General features: G+C 37.1%; 2 protein-coding genes across 4 annotated transcripts; one reads left to right on the top strand and one right to left on the bottom strand.

The window, feature by feature from the left end:
• Positions 1-1,393: 1,393 nt before the first annotated feature.
• Positions 1,394-4,302, top strand: LOC111911127 (S-adenosylmethionine carrier 1, chloroplastic/mitochondrial). Of its 3 annotated transcripts, none has more exons than XM_023906910.3 (12): positions 1,394-1,547; positions 1,634-1,714; positions 1,998-2,105; positions 2,245-2,327; positions 2,466-2,542; positions 2,624-2,714; positions 2,855-2,908; positions 3,012-3,107; positions 3,442-3,531; positions 3,640-3,691; positions 3,802-3,944; positions 4,025-4,302. In XM_023906910.3, the coding sequence occupies exons 2-12, from the start codon at positions 1,660-1,662 to the stop codon at positions 4,166-4,168; spliced, it is 993 nt and encodes a 330-aa protein (XP_023762678.1). In that variant the 5' UTR covers positions 1,394-1,547; positions 1,634-1,659; the 3' UTR covers positions 4,169-4,302. The 3 variants fall into 3 exon arrangements, with proteins under 3 accessions (XP_023762678.1, XP_023762679.1, XP_023762680.1); XM_023906911.3 differs by having other exon boundaries at positions 1,395-1,527; XM_023906912.3 differs by having other exon boundaries at positions 1,425-1,514.
• Positions 4,303-4,483: 181 nt separating this feature from the next.
• LOC111911126 (3-phosphoinositide-dependent protein kinase 2) lies at positions 4,484-7,832 on the bottom strand. Its single transcript, XM_023906909.3, has 11 exons — positions 7,054-7,832; positions 6,629-6,809; positions 6,479-6,531; positions 6,298-6,399; positions 6,075-6,183; positions 5,925-6,003; positions 5,689-5,854; positions 5,459-5,590; positions 5,210-5,382; positions 4,843-5,065; positions 4,484-4,725 (listed from the first exon to the last, which is right to left on the bottom strand). Exons 1-11 carry the CDS (start codon positions 7,243-7,245, stop codon positions 4,642-4,644), a joined length of 1,494 nt encoding a protein of 497 aa, XP_023762677.1. The 5' UTR covers positions 7,246-7,832; the 3' UTR covers positions 4,484-4,641.
• Between the last annotated feature and the right edge of the window lie 9,683 nt (positions 7,833-17,515).

Below are 17,515 nucleotides of genomic sequence, written 5' to 3'. Positions count from 1 at the left end.
ATTATAAAATAAATTTAATATCACATAAACTTAGGGTTATTTGATATGTTTTTGATTGGATCTGATAAGAGGTTGAATCTGACTCGAGTCAGATTCATATTGTTTGATATCAAAATTAAAACATTTGATTCGTTCTTAGACATAACCCATGATGACTTAATCAAACGTTAATTGAGTCATAAATTATCAAACAATGTCTACTTGTTTACATAAAATAATAAATTATCCTTGGGTTTTTTAGTGAAAGCTTTGTCTAAGTGTCAATTTTTTGACAACATTTCATAAGTGGTCCTACGGTTTACAAAAGGTATCACTTTTAGGATATCTTTAGAAAGCGATGCACTCACGGTCCTTTTTGTTTCAATTTTTGCATGAGTGGTACACCGTGGTTTTATTTTATTACAAATTTGATCTAAAATTACTATTTTACTCTTATTAAACATTTCATTGATCTTTATTTTTATAATTTAATTTAAATTTAATAATAAACTATTTTTAGTTTTAAACAAAAAACCTTATTATGCCAAACACTCTACCCTTTTTTCCCACCGGTTCCCTACATCATCGAGTTCATCTTCCCAATGCCATACCTCCATTGGAATCAACCCCCCAAAATCACCAGGGACCTCTGTTATCATCACCACTTCTTCTAACATCACCGATTACCTCCCTTCTCCATTGTCTCATCACCAACATCATCTCCAAACAACGGTAATCCTTTAACATCTTCAAGAACTGATAAAGACTTAGAGGTGAGTGTTCATGGGTGGTGATCGGTGACACTGTATAGGAGAAAGGAAAGATGTGCGAAAGAAGCGGAGTGTACGAATGTGTTCTGAGAGAGAGAGAGAGAGAGAGAGAGAGAGAGAGAGAGAGAGAGAGAGGAGAGGAGAGAGAGAGAGAGAGAGAGAGAGAGAGAGAGAGAGAGAGAGAGAGAGAGAGAGAGAGAGAGAGAGAGAGAGAGAGAGAGAGAGAGAGAGAGAGAGAGAGAGAGGAGAGAGAGAGAGAGAGAGAGAGAGAGAGAGACGTTAAGCGGTTAAGTTAGAGAGAAGGGGTATATTTATTATTATTCTTTTTTATTTTAAATATAATTAATCAAAAGAAAATAGTATAAAATAAAACAAAAAAGTATTAAAGTCTAAATTACTTAACTCGCCAATCAAGCAAAATTTGAAACCGTAAAAACCGGACAGTGTAACACTTTCTAAAATATCCTAAAAACATTCTAATTTTTAAATTCCAATTTCTTGCAAACCCACATGCTAACCGCTGACAGGCCACAGGAAGAGGAAACTAAGCAGCTAGCCCAAAGAAGGTAACCATGGAGGCCCAATCCAAGGCCTGGGTAGGATAGGGCTGTTAGGCTGTACCACTGTAGGGGCGTATTAGCCCAACAATGGCTACACACACTCATACTGATACACTCCTACACTACTCATCGTCTCTGTAATTCTATATCCATATACCATAGCCAGACGTCTTCACCGAAAACACGAGTCAGACAAGGCCACTGTGTACGCCTTCGGTGTACACGTTCTGCTCAATTTGTCTGTTTTTTTTGTTGCTGTTTTTTGTCCTTTATAGTTCGTTGCTAACTTCAATCTCTCACAATTCTGGAGTTTTCAATCTCCAGGTGAATAATTTTCATCTTGAAGCTTGATGGGCCCTCTTACATTAACTATTAACTCGAAGAACTCATCAATGTCTTCACCAGGTAACTTCAATTTATCAACATTTCTCAATTCTGGCATAATTAATCCAATAATTCCATTAATCATCTTAAATTCAACACTTCTCATCTGAACGAATAAGGGTCCAATGTCCATATCCAGTTAAATTCATTAACGAATATGATAGCATTATTAGAAAATTAACCGATTGGTAGATAAATAGTTGAAGATATGAATACAAACGTAAGAGCCCCACGTTTCGTCACTCATATTGTAATATTGTCTCTGTTAGTGCCATTTATTTTGAACAGGTGTGTGGTTTTGCAGATGTATCAAATGGGAAATCACAAAGGTTGCAATTGATACCAAAAAAGTCTTTTGCATCAATCAGCTCAGGGGAAGATAAGCCAGTTGATTTCTTACGAACCTTATTTGGTATTTCTTAAATCTGTTTACATGTATCGAATTTTTTCTTAAAGTAAAGTAAGACCCAATTGAGAAGTTGTTGATGTGAGTTGAATGTTATGGAAAAGTTTGTTGTTACAAAGTTATAATTATTCGTGTGATAGTGCAGAGGGTTTCATAGCAGGAGGAACAGCTGGAGTTGTTGTTGAAACAGCTTTATACCCAATTGATACAATAAAGACAAGATTGCAGGTATATCAATTTAAATCAACTGTTGTATAACAAAAGAGTTATCTATGAGTTAACATCTTTGAATTACTTTAGGGAAAAACAAAAAATTCTAACATGTAAAAAAAAAAAAAAAACTTTAACATGATATATTGATTGTAGGCTGCCCGGGGTGGAGGAAAGATTGTTCTTCAGGGGCTATATTCAGGATTGGCTGGAAATCTTGTTGGTGTTTTACCGTAAGTATTGACTTGTGTACATAAATGACTATTTTACCCTTTTGTTTGGAAGTGATGCTTATAACAAATTACTGAATGTAGGGCTTCTGCTTTGTTTGTTGGTGTTTATGAACCTGCAAAAAAGAAACTATTGAAGATGCTTCCTGAAAATCTTAGTGCTGTTGCACATCTCGTAATTCTTATTCTATCATTTGGAAAATAGTTAAATACATCTTCTTGTTTGCAAGATTTAAAAAAAAAAACTATTTTTTTTTTTTAAGTTTATGATGACTTTATTCTTTTTATTTCAAATATTTGCAAAATGTTATGTAGACTGCAGGTGCTATTGGAGGAGTTGCTGCATCTCTAATACGTGTTCCAACAGAGGTAAACTTATTAATTTTCATGAAAATTTCCATTTCTCTTTTACTTCTTTTATAGGGTGAATTTACCTTTTTACCCTTTTAACTTCTCGAGTCTTGACAAATAGGTTGTAAAGCAAAGATTACAAACTGGTCAATTTTCTTCAGCTCCTGATGCAGTTCGCCTTATTGTTTCCAAAGAGGGTTTTAAAGGTCTATATGCGGTATGAATCTTTCTATTTTTGTTACCAAATCACAGAAAATAGCAATGTACTTATATATTACATTTATATACTGATAATAGCAATATATATATATATATATATATATATATATATATATATATATATATATATATATATATATATATATATATATATATATATATAATATGAAACTTGTACAATGCTTACAAGTTTAATGTAACATATTGCTATTATCAATTATGAAATGTGTAAGAAATTGTAAGTATGTTGCTTTATTATGTGTATAGAAATATAAATGCATTGTTATTATTTATTAAGGATTTGTAAAACCTTCAAGTGTGAATAAATTTAGGGATATGGATCTTTTCTGCTACGAGATCTACCTTTTGATGCTATTCAGTTTTGTATATATGAGCAACTTCGGATCGGCTATAAGTTGGCTGTGAGTATTTATTTAAAAAAAAAAAACCAAAATTTATATTTATGCTAATTGCTAAATTACGAAATTGCCCCTTGCAAACTTTTGATTTGTTTTTGAAACATCCATTAGGCACGTAGAGACCTTCATGATCCAGAAAATGCTGCAATTGGTGCTTTTGCTGGTAAGTTGTAACCCTTCCCTCTATATATATTTTTATTGTTTGTGAAATTGTCTAAAATACCCTCCAACAAATAAAGGACAAATAGGTAATTCTTGAATTATGTTTTGTAGGGGCGATTACAGGAGCGATTACTACTCCACTTGATGTGATAAAAACTAGGTTGATGATTCAGGGATCAGCAAATCAGTACAAAGGGATATTTGATTGTGTTCAAACAATTTTGAAAGAAGAGGGACCTCCTGCCCTTTTAAAGGTATGTTGTGAAAATTACTAAAATGCCCCTGGACTATGAAAATCTAAAGTGTAGAGTTCTGAATTTGTTTAAAAAAATAGGGTATTGGACCACGAGTTCTGTGGATTGGAATCGGAGGTTCGATTTTTTTTGGTGTTTTGGAGAGAACAAAGAAAATTCTTGCAGAAAGACAGCTTCTTCAACAATCTAATGATCAAAGTTCTGATACCCCAAAGCAAGATTAAGGGCAAAAATGTGATTTATTTTTGTATGAGAGGATGAATTAGTGAAGATTTGCTAAAATAGCAACTTTTCGATTGATGTGGAACGCTAATAATATTGTGTATCTTTTCAAGATTTGTACATCTCATTTCTCAAATCTACATTTGCTACAAAAAAAAAGAATTATTACACCACAAACCAAAAATAAACAAATCATGAGAAACACTTTTATAATATTAACCAACTAAAAAGTAAATACCTTCATAACAAGAAACCCAAAACAAAAAAGAAGGGGATATAAAATTAAAACAGTGGAAAGAAGCTCATACTTGTGTGAGTTGTGAGACGGATGACTTTTGTTTAAATAAAACAATCATTTTTTTTCTTAAATAAAACAAATTTCCTCAGCAGAATCCAACTGTTCTTAGGATTCCCAAGGTCCAACATTAATGTTACATGAAAAGAATGTGTAAACAAACCAAATAGAATAGAAAAATCATCGGTTTTGAAGGGCTTCAATTGCCTTTTTCCATTGATAAGCTCTCTGCTTTGGATCCTCAAATGACATCACTTTCTTCGGCTGCATAAAAATCAAACAACAACATAATAAAATATAATCCATATAACTTTTTACAACATTTAATGAGAAATTCTTTTTGGGCATTTTGTGACATAGGGGGAAAATTGAAGGACTCACTATGAAAATTTTGAAATGTGAAGGGCTTGAAACTTGGATGCTAAGATCATTGGGATCATCAGACCATATCATGTTCCCTTTTCCAGCTAGCTTTGAGGGGTCCACATATATCAACTTTGGCTTATTGGTCAAAATAAGTTGAACTTTTTTGCTTGATAGTTTTTGCAGTTTCTTCACCATTGAAATCATAAGAATAGATTCACCTGGCTCCAAAAATTCTTGCCTGTTGACAAGTCAAAATAAGTCAAAACATTTAGTCATCGTTCTTCATGTGCCATATAATAGAAAAGGTCAACTATAAGCTAAAATTCTTTAAACAAATAGATGTATAAGAACATCAAGCTTAATAACACAATTTATATTTTACCATTTTGAGTCAAATGAGTCTATTGTAGCGAGTTTAGTTATATGGCTAATATCAGAAGAAGATGTAACATCGGAAAAGGTATTTCCGATTCCGGTCCCATCACCAATATGTGCGGGATTCCAAGAGGAATCCGGTGTGTCATCACCCCCACTTGTCCTACCACCGGTGTGACTCTATATTCAAAAAAAAAAATGTTATTAACAATGACTTTGGTCTCCATAAACATTAAAAAAAATAATTTAGAAATACCTTTTCAAATACAAGTTTGGGAGGATTTCGTGACCTTATATTATGCCAATCAATTCCTTGAAAAAAAGGATGATTTTTTAATGAATTATAACCATCACGTCCTGCACCAGGTCTTTTTATAGGATCAGTATCCTGCATTTTTTTTTTATTTTTTTAGTGATTTAAGTTGTTAAAAAGAAGAAAAAAAAAACATAAATAAAAGAATAACATGATTTGAATGTTAATGTTACCAATAACTTATCAATGAGATCTCTGGCATCATGAGAAAAGTAATCTGGAAATCTGACATCACGGGCGATAATTCGTTGAAAAATGAGCCACTCACTTGCATCTTTGAATGGAGAAGTTCCAGATAGCATCTGAAACAATGTGCATCCAAGTGCCCAGAGATCATTTCTGTTTACAAGGGGCATAAAAGTCATTTCCACAATATGAAAACAATAAAGAGTGAATGATAAATACTCACCCGATAGTTGCAGGAGAGGAATTCAATACTTCTGGAGGGACATAAGCAGCTGTTCCCACAAATGTACATGCCTTGTCATCTGAAGAAGAAGAAGAATATAATGATTTTAACACATGAAAAAGAAAAAAGTAAAAAGTAAAAAAAGGAAACCTGATGCTGCATTTGGAAGGACTGTTATTTGGCTATCTTGCATGGGTTTTACACTACCAAAATCAGCAATCTTTATGTGTCCATCTGATGTAAGAAGCAGATTCTCTGGCTGTTATTAACATCATGTCAGAATTCTATAAATAGTTATTCAATGTGTGTGTGGTTATAATTTATAAATGCTAGCAATTACATTAAAATAAAACAAGATTTTCCATTGTGATACCTTAATGTCTCGATGTATGAGACCTAAATTATGTATGTATTCAAGTGCATCTATAACTTCTGCTGCATAAAAGCGAGCTTCATCCTCTGTCAATCGACCTTTCTGTAAAAAAAAATAATTTAATAAATATCTTACAATGAAAAATATATAAACTAAAGAGAACATAACTACAAATACTTACCCTTGTTATTTGATCAAAAAGTTCTCCACCTTCACAGGACTCGAGTGCCATGTCTTCAATATATGAAGATTCAAAACATAAGGATATATATAAAACAAAGGAATTTTAGGGTAATAGAAGATTAACAAAATCCATAAAAACTGTGCTTACATAGTGAAAAAGTATCTTGGAATGTAAAATGGAGTTGCACGATTCCAGGATGAGTCAACTGATCCAATACAATCCTCTCTAGTTTCACATAAGCAGTTTTATTTTCTTTAGTTATGAATTTTTTATCCATGATCTTTAAAGCATAAACTTTTCCTGTGTCTTTCTTTCTTGCTCTTACAACCTGATAATGTCAAATTGCAATGTTTATATAACATATATTGCAAAAGAATCGAAATATGCAACAAGATTATTTTTGTAAGAATGGGTCAATAAAAAAGTGTAGGGTGAATGATAAATGGATAGAAGATATGCAAACATTGACCCACAAGTCAAAATTAACAAATAAGCAACGTAATAATTGAGCTACTATTGAGATAACGAATTGATAATTCAAAATATAATCAATAAAATAATCAAAAATGGACCTTTGAGTAAGAACCAACGCCATAGATCTTCCCCATTTCGAAATCCTGGATGGTGAAATTCTCTTGTGGTGCCCTAAATTTAAAGCTGTTAGATTTATTGATATCTTTGCCCCCATGGTTAGCTGAATTGTCCTGAATATGCAGCTTAGATTCGACATCCTTCTCCATTTCGCCCCCAACCATTGCCATCATTTATTTCCTGAACTTCGCCCAAAATTGAACCCTAGAAAATCAAGCGCATCCATGCGAAAACGTTGCGTCCGGTGGAAATATCCCCTATAAAGATAATTGATTGTCTTTTTCAATCTCTACAAACCTCGGAAATGGAGTGTATTACACGGCCTTCAAGAAAAGCGGGGAAATAAAGACCTTTGAATAACAGAGCATATCATAATAACACAAACGTCAGATCAGAGACCCATATCGCCTTTTCATCTGAACCCAATTCGATAAAGCCAGCAAACATCAATTGAAACAACCCAAATAAAGCAATTGTGATGCTTCGTAGCATAAACGCATTCAAAACCCTAAAAAGCAAAATTGAATGGAAAAGGATGGGGATTGAAGATGAGAAAGGAGACCCATTTGAGTAAATGATGGGGAATTCTTTTTTTATCGATGTATCAATCTATTTTTCTATCACTTTTTTGGTTTTTTGTCAATAATTTCTTCTACAAAGGGAAGTGATGGAGGGAACAAAGTTAGAGCGAGAAAGCAGGGGTAGAGAGAGAAGAAAGACACGTGTTAATTGGATGGGTGCCTAAAAAGCATGAAAATTTACACATTGGAAATGCAAATATACAGGTCTTGACGATGAGATTGGCTTTGGTTGTTCCTTGTATTCCTTTTCCATTTTATTATTATTATTATTTTTGAAAAATGCGATAGTACAATGAAATTTGGTTATTTTATTTAGGGCAAAATCATGGAAAAATTATTATATTATCATAATTTGATTTATATATATATATATATATATATATATATATATATATATATATATATATATATATATATATATATATTAACTATATCAATATATTTATAATTTTGTTGCAATATCAACCAAATGACCGATTTTTTATGTTTTTTCGGTAACCACTTATTCCGAACACTAAATATACCAAAATTACAATTTTTACACTGAGTTTAAATTTGCCAGAAAGTCGTTATATTATCATAATTTTAATTTTGACATCGAGTTTCTTTTTCTCAATTACGTCATTACATGTACAATCTTGTTGCATTGTCAACCAATTGACCGATTCATGAGACGTTATTGTGGTTTAGAAGCTTGATTTGTACAACAAATAAATGAAGGTCGGTCACATGGTTCAAACTCACATACAAGTAAGTGAAAAGGGTATAGTCACCATTTCAGGATATGTTATTGTGGTTTAGAAGCTCGATTTGTACAACAAGTAATGAAGACCCTACAATGTCGATTTAGTGGTTCAAACTCACTAAACATCTTCTGAATCGACATTGTAAGAGTCTTCATTTACTTGTACAAATCAAACTTCTAAACCACAATAGCATCTCCTAAAATGGTGAGTACGTCGTTTTCATTGGCTTTTAAGTGAGTTTGAACCATTAGATTGACTTTTAGATGCCATTTGTAAAGAAATACCCTAACAAGAATCAAACATTAAACGTTATAATAAGAAGTTTCACCTAAAAGGGTGCGTACACCCTTTTCGCTGACTTTTAAGTGGCTTTGAACCACTTGATCGACCTAAAAAGATGTGTGAAATTGGGTTTGATGCAAATTGAGCTTCTAAACCACAATAACGTCTCCTGAAAGGGTGACCATTCCATTTTTGCTGACTTGTAAGTGAGTTTGAACCATTGGACCGACATTCATTTATGTGTTGCAGTGTTGTATAAATCGAGTTTCTAATTCAAGCTTCTTAACCACAATAACATCTCCTAAATCGGTTAATTGATTGATATTGCAACAAAATTATAAATATAATTACATAATTGAGAAAAAACTTAGTGTCAAAAGGAAAATTTTGTGGTAATATAGTGCCATTCTTGCAATTTGAAACTCGGTGTCAAATTGGAATTTTGGTAAACTTAGTGGCTATTGCAATTCGGGAAAAATGGTTACCCGGAGAACATACAGAACCGGTCATTTGATTGATACTGCAACAAAATTGTAAATATAGTAACATAATTGCGAAAAAAATAACGTGGTGTGAAAATCGAAATTTTATGGTAATATAGTGACTTTTTTTTTTTGTTTTTTCCAATTTGCCCTTTTCTCTATTTATTCATTTAAGCTTTATATGTGATTAGCTTTTAAAATAAGAAATTATATTTTAATTACACCATTATGCATCCAACAACATGATCAACTGGTTGCATTCATGAGGTGACATTAAAACTAATCAGTGTTGTAAAACTCGGCCAACTCGGGTAAGTACTTGACTCAGCCTCTTACCAAGGAGAGTAAAGCCAAGTCGACCAAATAACTCGGAAATCGGTCAAAATCAGTAAAACTCGGACCAAATCGGTCAACTCAGGCGAGTACTCGGCCAACTCGGTCAAAATTGTCCTAAAAAGAGAAAAAAATCAACAAGCTCATATGACTGAAAAAAAACTCGGACCCAATCTAGCATAGCATCCCATGCTTCCTAGGCTACAAGGCGTCACATATCCGACCAATCTATCACTGACTGATAAATACTAGCATGCAAATCTACAAACTCATATAATAGGCATATAAAGACATCTCTCCTAGCATTCTATCATGCAAACACTTAGCAAATCCTTAGCCCTAACTAGCATGTGATTCATAGATTCACAAATCAAATTGTATCAGATAACATGTATGGGTATTTTGGGAAAACTTACTTGAGCTCGGTCGAATGCATGCACCACACCCTTTCTTATATTAGAAAACCCTTTTCTTTAAAAACATCTCATTTTTTATTTTTTTTTACCAAATCCTCAGTTTGAGTTCAGACACACCCGAGAGTATGTCCGAATCCCTCAAGCTAAGGCACTGATACCAACTTGTAACGTCCTAGAAATATGACCCAAAAATTTCATTTTAAGATTTAATAATCGTTAATACAAAACATTGTCATACAAACAAGAAAGACCAAAGTGTATCACTACATCACTAAATATCAGAGTAATTATCCAAATACGGAATAAAATGGTGTGTGCTCTGCAATCATCCCAGGCTCTTCCTTTTCGAACCAGAAGTACCTGAAACATAAACTAAAAACCATAAGCACAGAGCTTAGTGAGTTCCCAAAACTACCACATACCATACATAATAAACACATATTACGCCCCCGCCCTACATCGGGCCTCACCTGACATCGAGTCCCACTCGGTCTCGGGCCTTGCCCAACATCGAGCCCCGTTCGGATACTAATTGTCATTCATTAGGCCCCGTCTGACATCGGGCCCCGCCCGGTATACACATGAACGTATAAACATATAATCATGCTAACACATACGATAATCACAAAGACAACAATACAATACAATCATCAAGCCTCGCCCGACATCGATCCCCGTTCGGTATACATACCAGCACATCATACATGCAAGAGTCATGCAGACATCTAGCATCCTAACATAATAATCATGGGCCAACATTGGTGCCTTCGACTCGCTAAACCCAGTGAGGAAACTCACCTCAGACTACTAAATCTCACAGACAAATCTCTGATTGCTGGTTCGCTAAAATTCCCGCGCTATCAACATAAAATAACATCCAATTAATAATTGGATCCCGACTCACACTAAGAGTCTAAACTAGGTAAAAGGCCTTTTTACCCTTTACCTAACTTAGCCCAAGGCCAAGGCCCAAGCCAACTATCCAAAAGGCCCAAATTCCAAAATGATCACCCAAAGCCCAAATATGGTCTAATCTTCCAAATTGGGCCCAAATCCCTTATTAGGGCTTCAACGAAAAGAATCCAATAGAATAGTATCAGCCCAAAAATAGAATTTGATGGCCAACAAAGCCCTAGACTCCTAAGGTCCAACATGAGCCCAATACCGAAAATCCCAAAGTTATGAAGCCTAGTGCTGAGTACGTGGGGCGTACTCAGCTCGTACGCTTAGCGTACATGCTCTGGGGCTAGTATGCGTAACGTACCAGCTTGTACGCCCAACGTACTCCCCAGTTGGCCATCCCACATCATGAAGCATTTAATCCGCTCAACTCTTACTCCATACTCTCAGATCTGGTTTCCTTAAGGTGACTTATCATGTAAAGTTGGCAACTTTACATGCATGAATGGGTTAATGGAGCTCTAAAGCTCAAAAGAGCTTAACAAAGGGTCTTAACACATGCATGAGTCCATAAACACCTCAAAGCTTTCATTTTTATGGACAAAGGGACCAAAAGAAACCCAAATCTACCATCAAGCACTTCTGAAGTAAATCAAGAAGCTCATCAATCACTCCAATGACTCAAAAAGCATAAATTGGCAACTTAACTAGATTTAGCATCATAGATTAGAAATGTAACGACCCAAAAATCCAGGGTAAAATTTCATTTTTGTTATAATCAAAACCCTATTGTAACTTTGACCAAACATTAAAAAACGTTCCAAATAAAACAATTATCAGAGTTCGTTCCCAAAGAGCACATGTTGCGGAAAAACACGAGTGTATGCATTGCGATCTTCCCGGGCTCTTTCATTTGAAAACTGGAGTACATGAAACATAAACTGAAAACCGTAAGCACAAAGCTTAGTGAGTTCCCCAAATACTACATACCACATAAGAACATACAATAAACATATAGTGGGCCCTGCCCATCATCGGGCCCCGCCTGACTTTGGACCCCGTCCGGCATCGTGCCCCGCCTGGCATCAAGCTGAGCTCGGTAAAACGGGCCCTGACCAACATACAACAACATATATTAATATAAGCACATACACATGTAATAATCACATAGATACATAGCATACAAATATCCATCAGGACCCGCCCGACATCGGAGTGTAATCCAGAAAGCATACCAACACATACATATGCAAGAGTCACGAAGACAACTAGCATGCTAACATATCATAAGCATGGGCCGACATTGGTGCCTTCGACCTGCTAAACCCGGTATGGAAAATCACCTCGAGTGCAGAAGCTCACTGAAAGAAATCCCTAGTTGCTGCCTTGACGACACCTCCGATCTAACAGATCAAAATAACACCCTATTAGCAATTGGGTTCCACTCCAAGGCCCACCATCTATACTTGGGGTAAAATGACCATTTTACCCCTGGCCCAACATAAACCAAAACTAAGCCCAAAAACCAGAAAGATCCACAAAGGCCCACTAATGGCCCAATTTTCCAAATTAGGTCCAATCCCATATGGGTCTTATCCTAAACCCATATTTTCCTTGAATACAATTCAGATTATCTCAAACACACCTTAGGACAAACTTGGTCAAAAGCATAGGTTAAAAGTCAAAGTCAACGCTCCGAGTTGACTCAACTCGCCGAGTTGTTCCTCAACTCGTCGAGTTCACCCAAAATAATCAGAATCGCGAAAAGTCGATCCAACTCGCCGAGTTCACCTATGAAATCGCCGAGTTTCCCCTTTAATCAGTAGAATTGGGAAAAATCTTTCCAACTCATCGAGTTCTCCCATGAACTCGTCTATTTATTCAGTTTGCAAAACCTCTTAATCTATTAAGCCGCCATTACGAAAACTAAAGGCTCCACCACTCCGATATCAACTGAAATAACATCTAGAAGGGTTAAGTTTCCAACTTTACCCCTGAGAACCATCAAAATGGGTTAAAACCCCAAGCCCTAAGCTTAAAAGGTTAAGGGCTTAATCATTAATCACCAAATCATCAAGACAAATCTCATGGATGCAGATCTGGAGCTTAAAGGCTAAAAGGTCAAGTAATGTTTTCAACTTTACTCTCATGCAAGGCCATTTGAAGCTTAAGAGGCCAAAATAAGGGCTTAGAAGGAGCATGGAGCTCTTAGGGCCATAAAATTGGCACCTATATGCCATGAAAGGTCCTTGAGACCCTATATCTGATAGGGTTTGTCCAAATGGGACGTCCAACTCCCAACAACCACTCCAGTTGGACCAACACAAGCAAAAGAACACTAAGATGATGATCTAAGCAACCATAAAGAAAGGTTGAGACTTTTTAACAAAAAGATGTCGAGAATGAAGTAAGGATTCAAGATCTAGCAGCTCCTTCTTGTATCACGAACTCTCACCAAGCTTCCATTCCTTCTAATGGCTTCAAACACACCACCTAAGAACTCAAAACGGCTCACAAAACTCACAAATGCCTTAGGGTTTAGGACAATGGTGGCTGGAAATGAGGCCAACAAATGAGGTTTAAGTTGTTTAAATAGGGTGCAAAATCCTGAAATTAGGGTTTCCCAAACCACGTCCAACTCGTCGAGTTGGTCTTCAAAAACACGCGCAACCAATACTTCCAGCACATTGAGTTTCTCCCCCAAACTCAACGAGATGGCCTTTAGAAATGAGGTTTTTATTTCCATATTGACCTTATAGATTCCAGATGTTACAACTCTCCCCCAAACTCAACGAACTGACCCATCCTGTCCTAAACCATCCGAAGAAAGTTGCGAGCAAATCACAATTTTCCACACCCTCACTGTTGCACAAGTACCAGTGAATGCTACGGGCTACCCCGCAGTCTTACAGCACGCCTACACTATCTGCAAACTAGTGAATGCTACGGGACACCTCGCAGTATTACAACACTTCCACTAACTGCTAACTAGTGAGTGCTACGGGCCACCCCACAGTCTTACCACACTTCCACTATCTATAACCCCAGCCCAAGGCCTTACCGCTAATCTTGCAATCCGAACGTCGCCCGAATTCAAGCATACACATAACCAAACTCCCAAATCGAACTCGAATCATGACTGGAACCCCACCCTGAGTTTCCCCTCCTGAAGCCTGCTAGCTGACACCAAGAAAACGTGAACCCAATGTTGGAAAGTGTCCTAGACTTCCAACTCACACAATCCTTAATCCAAACAACCACTTGGGTCGCCTTCCTTCCCGACGGGGATGCGAAACTCATCCTAGCTTCGAAACCGCTTCTGCTCCTGAATTCCTGGACGATTCTCCATCACTTTGAATCAACTAAATTCTCAAAGCACACAAGAATTGAAGGATTCCCCAATCCTTCTTACCTTTCAATGATTGATCCGTTGGCAGCCAACACTCAACCTTGCTAGTATTCCATTACTAGCCAACTCCAAAGACCGTACAACCTCTGAAAACTAGATGAACACTTTCCGGATCCTAGCAACACAGATGCCCCAGATGCTTAAAATGACATTACCCCAAAACTTGAAGTCCGAGAATTACAGATGCTCCAATCAATACCTCAACAACAAGCCACTTCCCTTGGCGCTTCCAACAGCCAGTCCAAGAACAATTACTAACACCACCGAATCTTGACAATACTGAATAACTATCCTGCGGAACCCTGACTGCAGACCTTCCACATAATACCCCTAAGCCGACCTTGACCGCTTCCAAGATATCACAGAATACACCAAACCCGCAGAAAAAAAAACAACCTTTCACTAACCAGTAACAAACCACGACATGCAAATGGCATTCGACATTACTTGACTATATAACCCAAACATAAGCAAAAAGATAAACCAGGGATATACTTATCCACACCGAAGCAAATTTCCCCAAGAAATATAAATTATGATAATAACCAAGAAGAAAGAAACATATAACATACCCGCAATATCGCCTGAAGAAACCCCGACTCCCTTTTCCTATCGAAGTGAAACATCCAAAATTCAAAACCCAAAAAATTCATTTTTAATTATTAAATAAACCATAGTTATCAAAACATCAAGTCAAAGAATTCAAAATATCACATTTCAAAGTATCATATCAAAAATATCAGAGTAAACATCCCAGGCTAAAACATCATGGTGTGTGCAATGCAGTCATCCCGAGCTCTTCTCTTTGCTACCAGAAGTACCTGAAACCAAAACTGAAAATCGTAACCACGAAGCTTAGTGAGTTCCCCGAACTACCACATACCACACACATAATCATATAATCACATAATAACATATCATGGGCCCCACCAGGCATCGAGCAAAGCTCGGTATACATATAAACATATTAAAAAATACACATAGAATAATCACATAACATAAGCATATAAACATTCCTCGAGCCCCGCCCAACATCGGACTGTAATTCGGAAAGCATCCAAACATTCCTCGGGCATTGTCCGACATCGGACCGAAATCCGGAAACATATAAATACAGACACGTGCGAGAATCACAAAGACATCAATCATACAAACATTCCTCCGGTATCGCCCAACATCGAACCGTAGTCCGGAAAGCATATAAACATTCATCGGGCACCGCCCGACATCATACCTTACTTAACCCATTAAGGACTTAATCTATTAATTCCATCACTCCACTAGGCCAAACATATAATGTAATCGGGCGTAAGTCATAACTTCAATCCACTGGTGCAAATATGGGTCCCGATAAATTCCAAAACTAACATTTCCAAAATTAGGGTTTTCTAACCCATAATTAGGGTTTCCAACCTAATCATAAGCAAATTAGTCCAACGGTTAAATTTTTAGGTTAATTAATGTTAAATAAGTCGGGCACCACCTACTACCACCTCGGACAGCGGTGGTCAACAGTGGTTCATGGCGGCAGCCACCACCTCATGGCGACTGTGGTGGTTTTCCTTCAATTCTTCCACCAAGAATGCTTTAACAATCCCATTCTATTAAACACACTCACAACACCATAACATACACACACAATCACCCCCTCACAGTCGCTGGTGACAGCAAAAGAAGACAGTCATGGCGACAGCCACCATGGTTGGCTGCCATGGTGGTTGTTTGTGATTTCCGGCCATCTACACACACATACGACTAAACACGTTACAAAAACACACCTACTCGCGAGCACACACAAACATGAACATAGCTGGTCCACCTTAGGGTGGAGAACCTCGACTGGAGCAACTGAAAAGGAAGGTGGTACAAGTGGCAGCGGCGACTAACTATTGCGGAACAAGGTTAGAGGTAAAAGGGGCAGTCAGAACGGCACCGACAATAGCTGAGTGCAGTTGTGAGCGGCGATAGAAAAGAAGAAGAAGAAGAAAGAGGAGAAGTATGGTAGAATGGTGGCGGCGGACACACCCAGCAGTCACGTCGTCGACTTGCTCTCGCTAGAAGATAGAAGCTGCGACGCTCGGTAGCTTGACTGATTGGAAAACGAGTGAAGCGGGTGGTGGCGGCTGAAGGGTCTCACATGGAGGCTGAGGAAATATGTGCTAGGGTTAGGGTTCGCTGATGCATCTTCACACGGGAGGGAAAAGACCACCGGGTTCAAGTCCCGTGTTTTTACCAGACTTAAGCTCCTTTTTCCAACTTCAGTCCCTCCTCCATAAACCTTTTCGACTTTAATCCAATTTTACCAAACATACCCTGACTTCTGAAATCCTTTACAAATTAAATCCATAATTTACCAAACAACCCTCAACCTTTAAAATTGTTTACAAACTAATCCGAAAATTACACTCTTAACCCCCAAAGTCCAAATTATATCATTTAGCCCCCAAAACCAAAGCCTTGCTAAATTATTCCAAATTTAGGGCTACTATTTATTTATTAATTTTATCTATCTATTTATTTAATAAACGGAATGTTACAATTCTCCCCCACTTAATTTAGATTTCGTCCTCAAAATCATTCCTTACCAACCCCAGCAAACTGAACAACAAGGTCATAACCTGGAGCATGCTACAGCCTTCCCAAAGCAACCGAAACCAACCCTTGCATGGCTCTCTAACTTGCAGATGAATGAATTCCTTGCACCATGATCACATTTACTCAATCTGAAATTTAAAGTCTCGAGATGGACTGACTCCCTGACAAACGCCCATACTGAACCAAAGCTGAATCCATCCCATAAATTTCCCAATTGACTACTCAGCTTCTGATATTAGGAATTTCTATTAGAAGCAGAATCACTGACCAACTATCCCTGCATATCACTTACACTTGACAGTAGGCTCAGATAATCCTTCGAGTAGGAGACTCATCCCAGCAACAGTTAGACTCAGGCGAGAGCTGCACAACAGGGTCAAATCAATAACTTTGAGATTATTTAATCCAAAATGCAAGTGACTTAGCACTTTCGATCAACAATATACTCCACACACACACGAATCCGCAAGTTGCTACTATTACTCGAAGCACCATGCTGCCTCCTGGCTGTTTTCCAAAATCCACCGAGACTACCCTGGTCCCAATTCGTCTGCCAGTCAACTGAATTGCCGGGTTCCAACCTCGGTTGCTGAGTTAAAAGACTCCCACAGAGTCACCCCTCGTGTCTTCCGATGGAAAGCCTCACAGGAAATGGCTACCCAAACCATTTCGACACTAACCTGATGCTAAACTGAGCGC

This window comes from Lactuca sativa, chromosome 8, assembly GCF_002870075.4.
Source record: "Lactuca sativa cultivar Salinas chromosome 8, Lsat_Salinas_v11, whole genome shotgun sequence".
NCBI lineage: Eukaryota > Viridiplantae > Streptophyta > Magnoliopsida > Asterales > Asteraceae > Lactuca > Lactuca sativa.
This window is presented reverse-complemented; position numbering and strand designations above follow the sequence as displayed.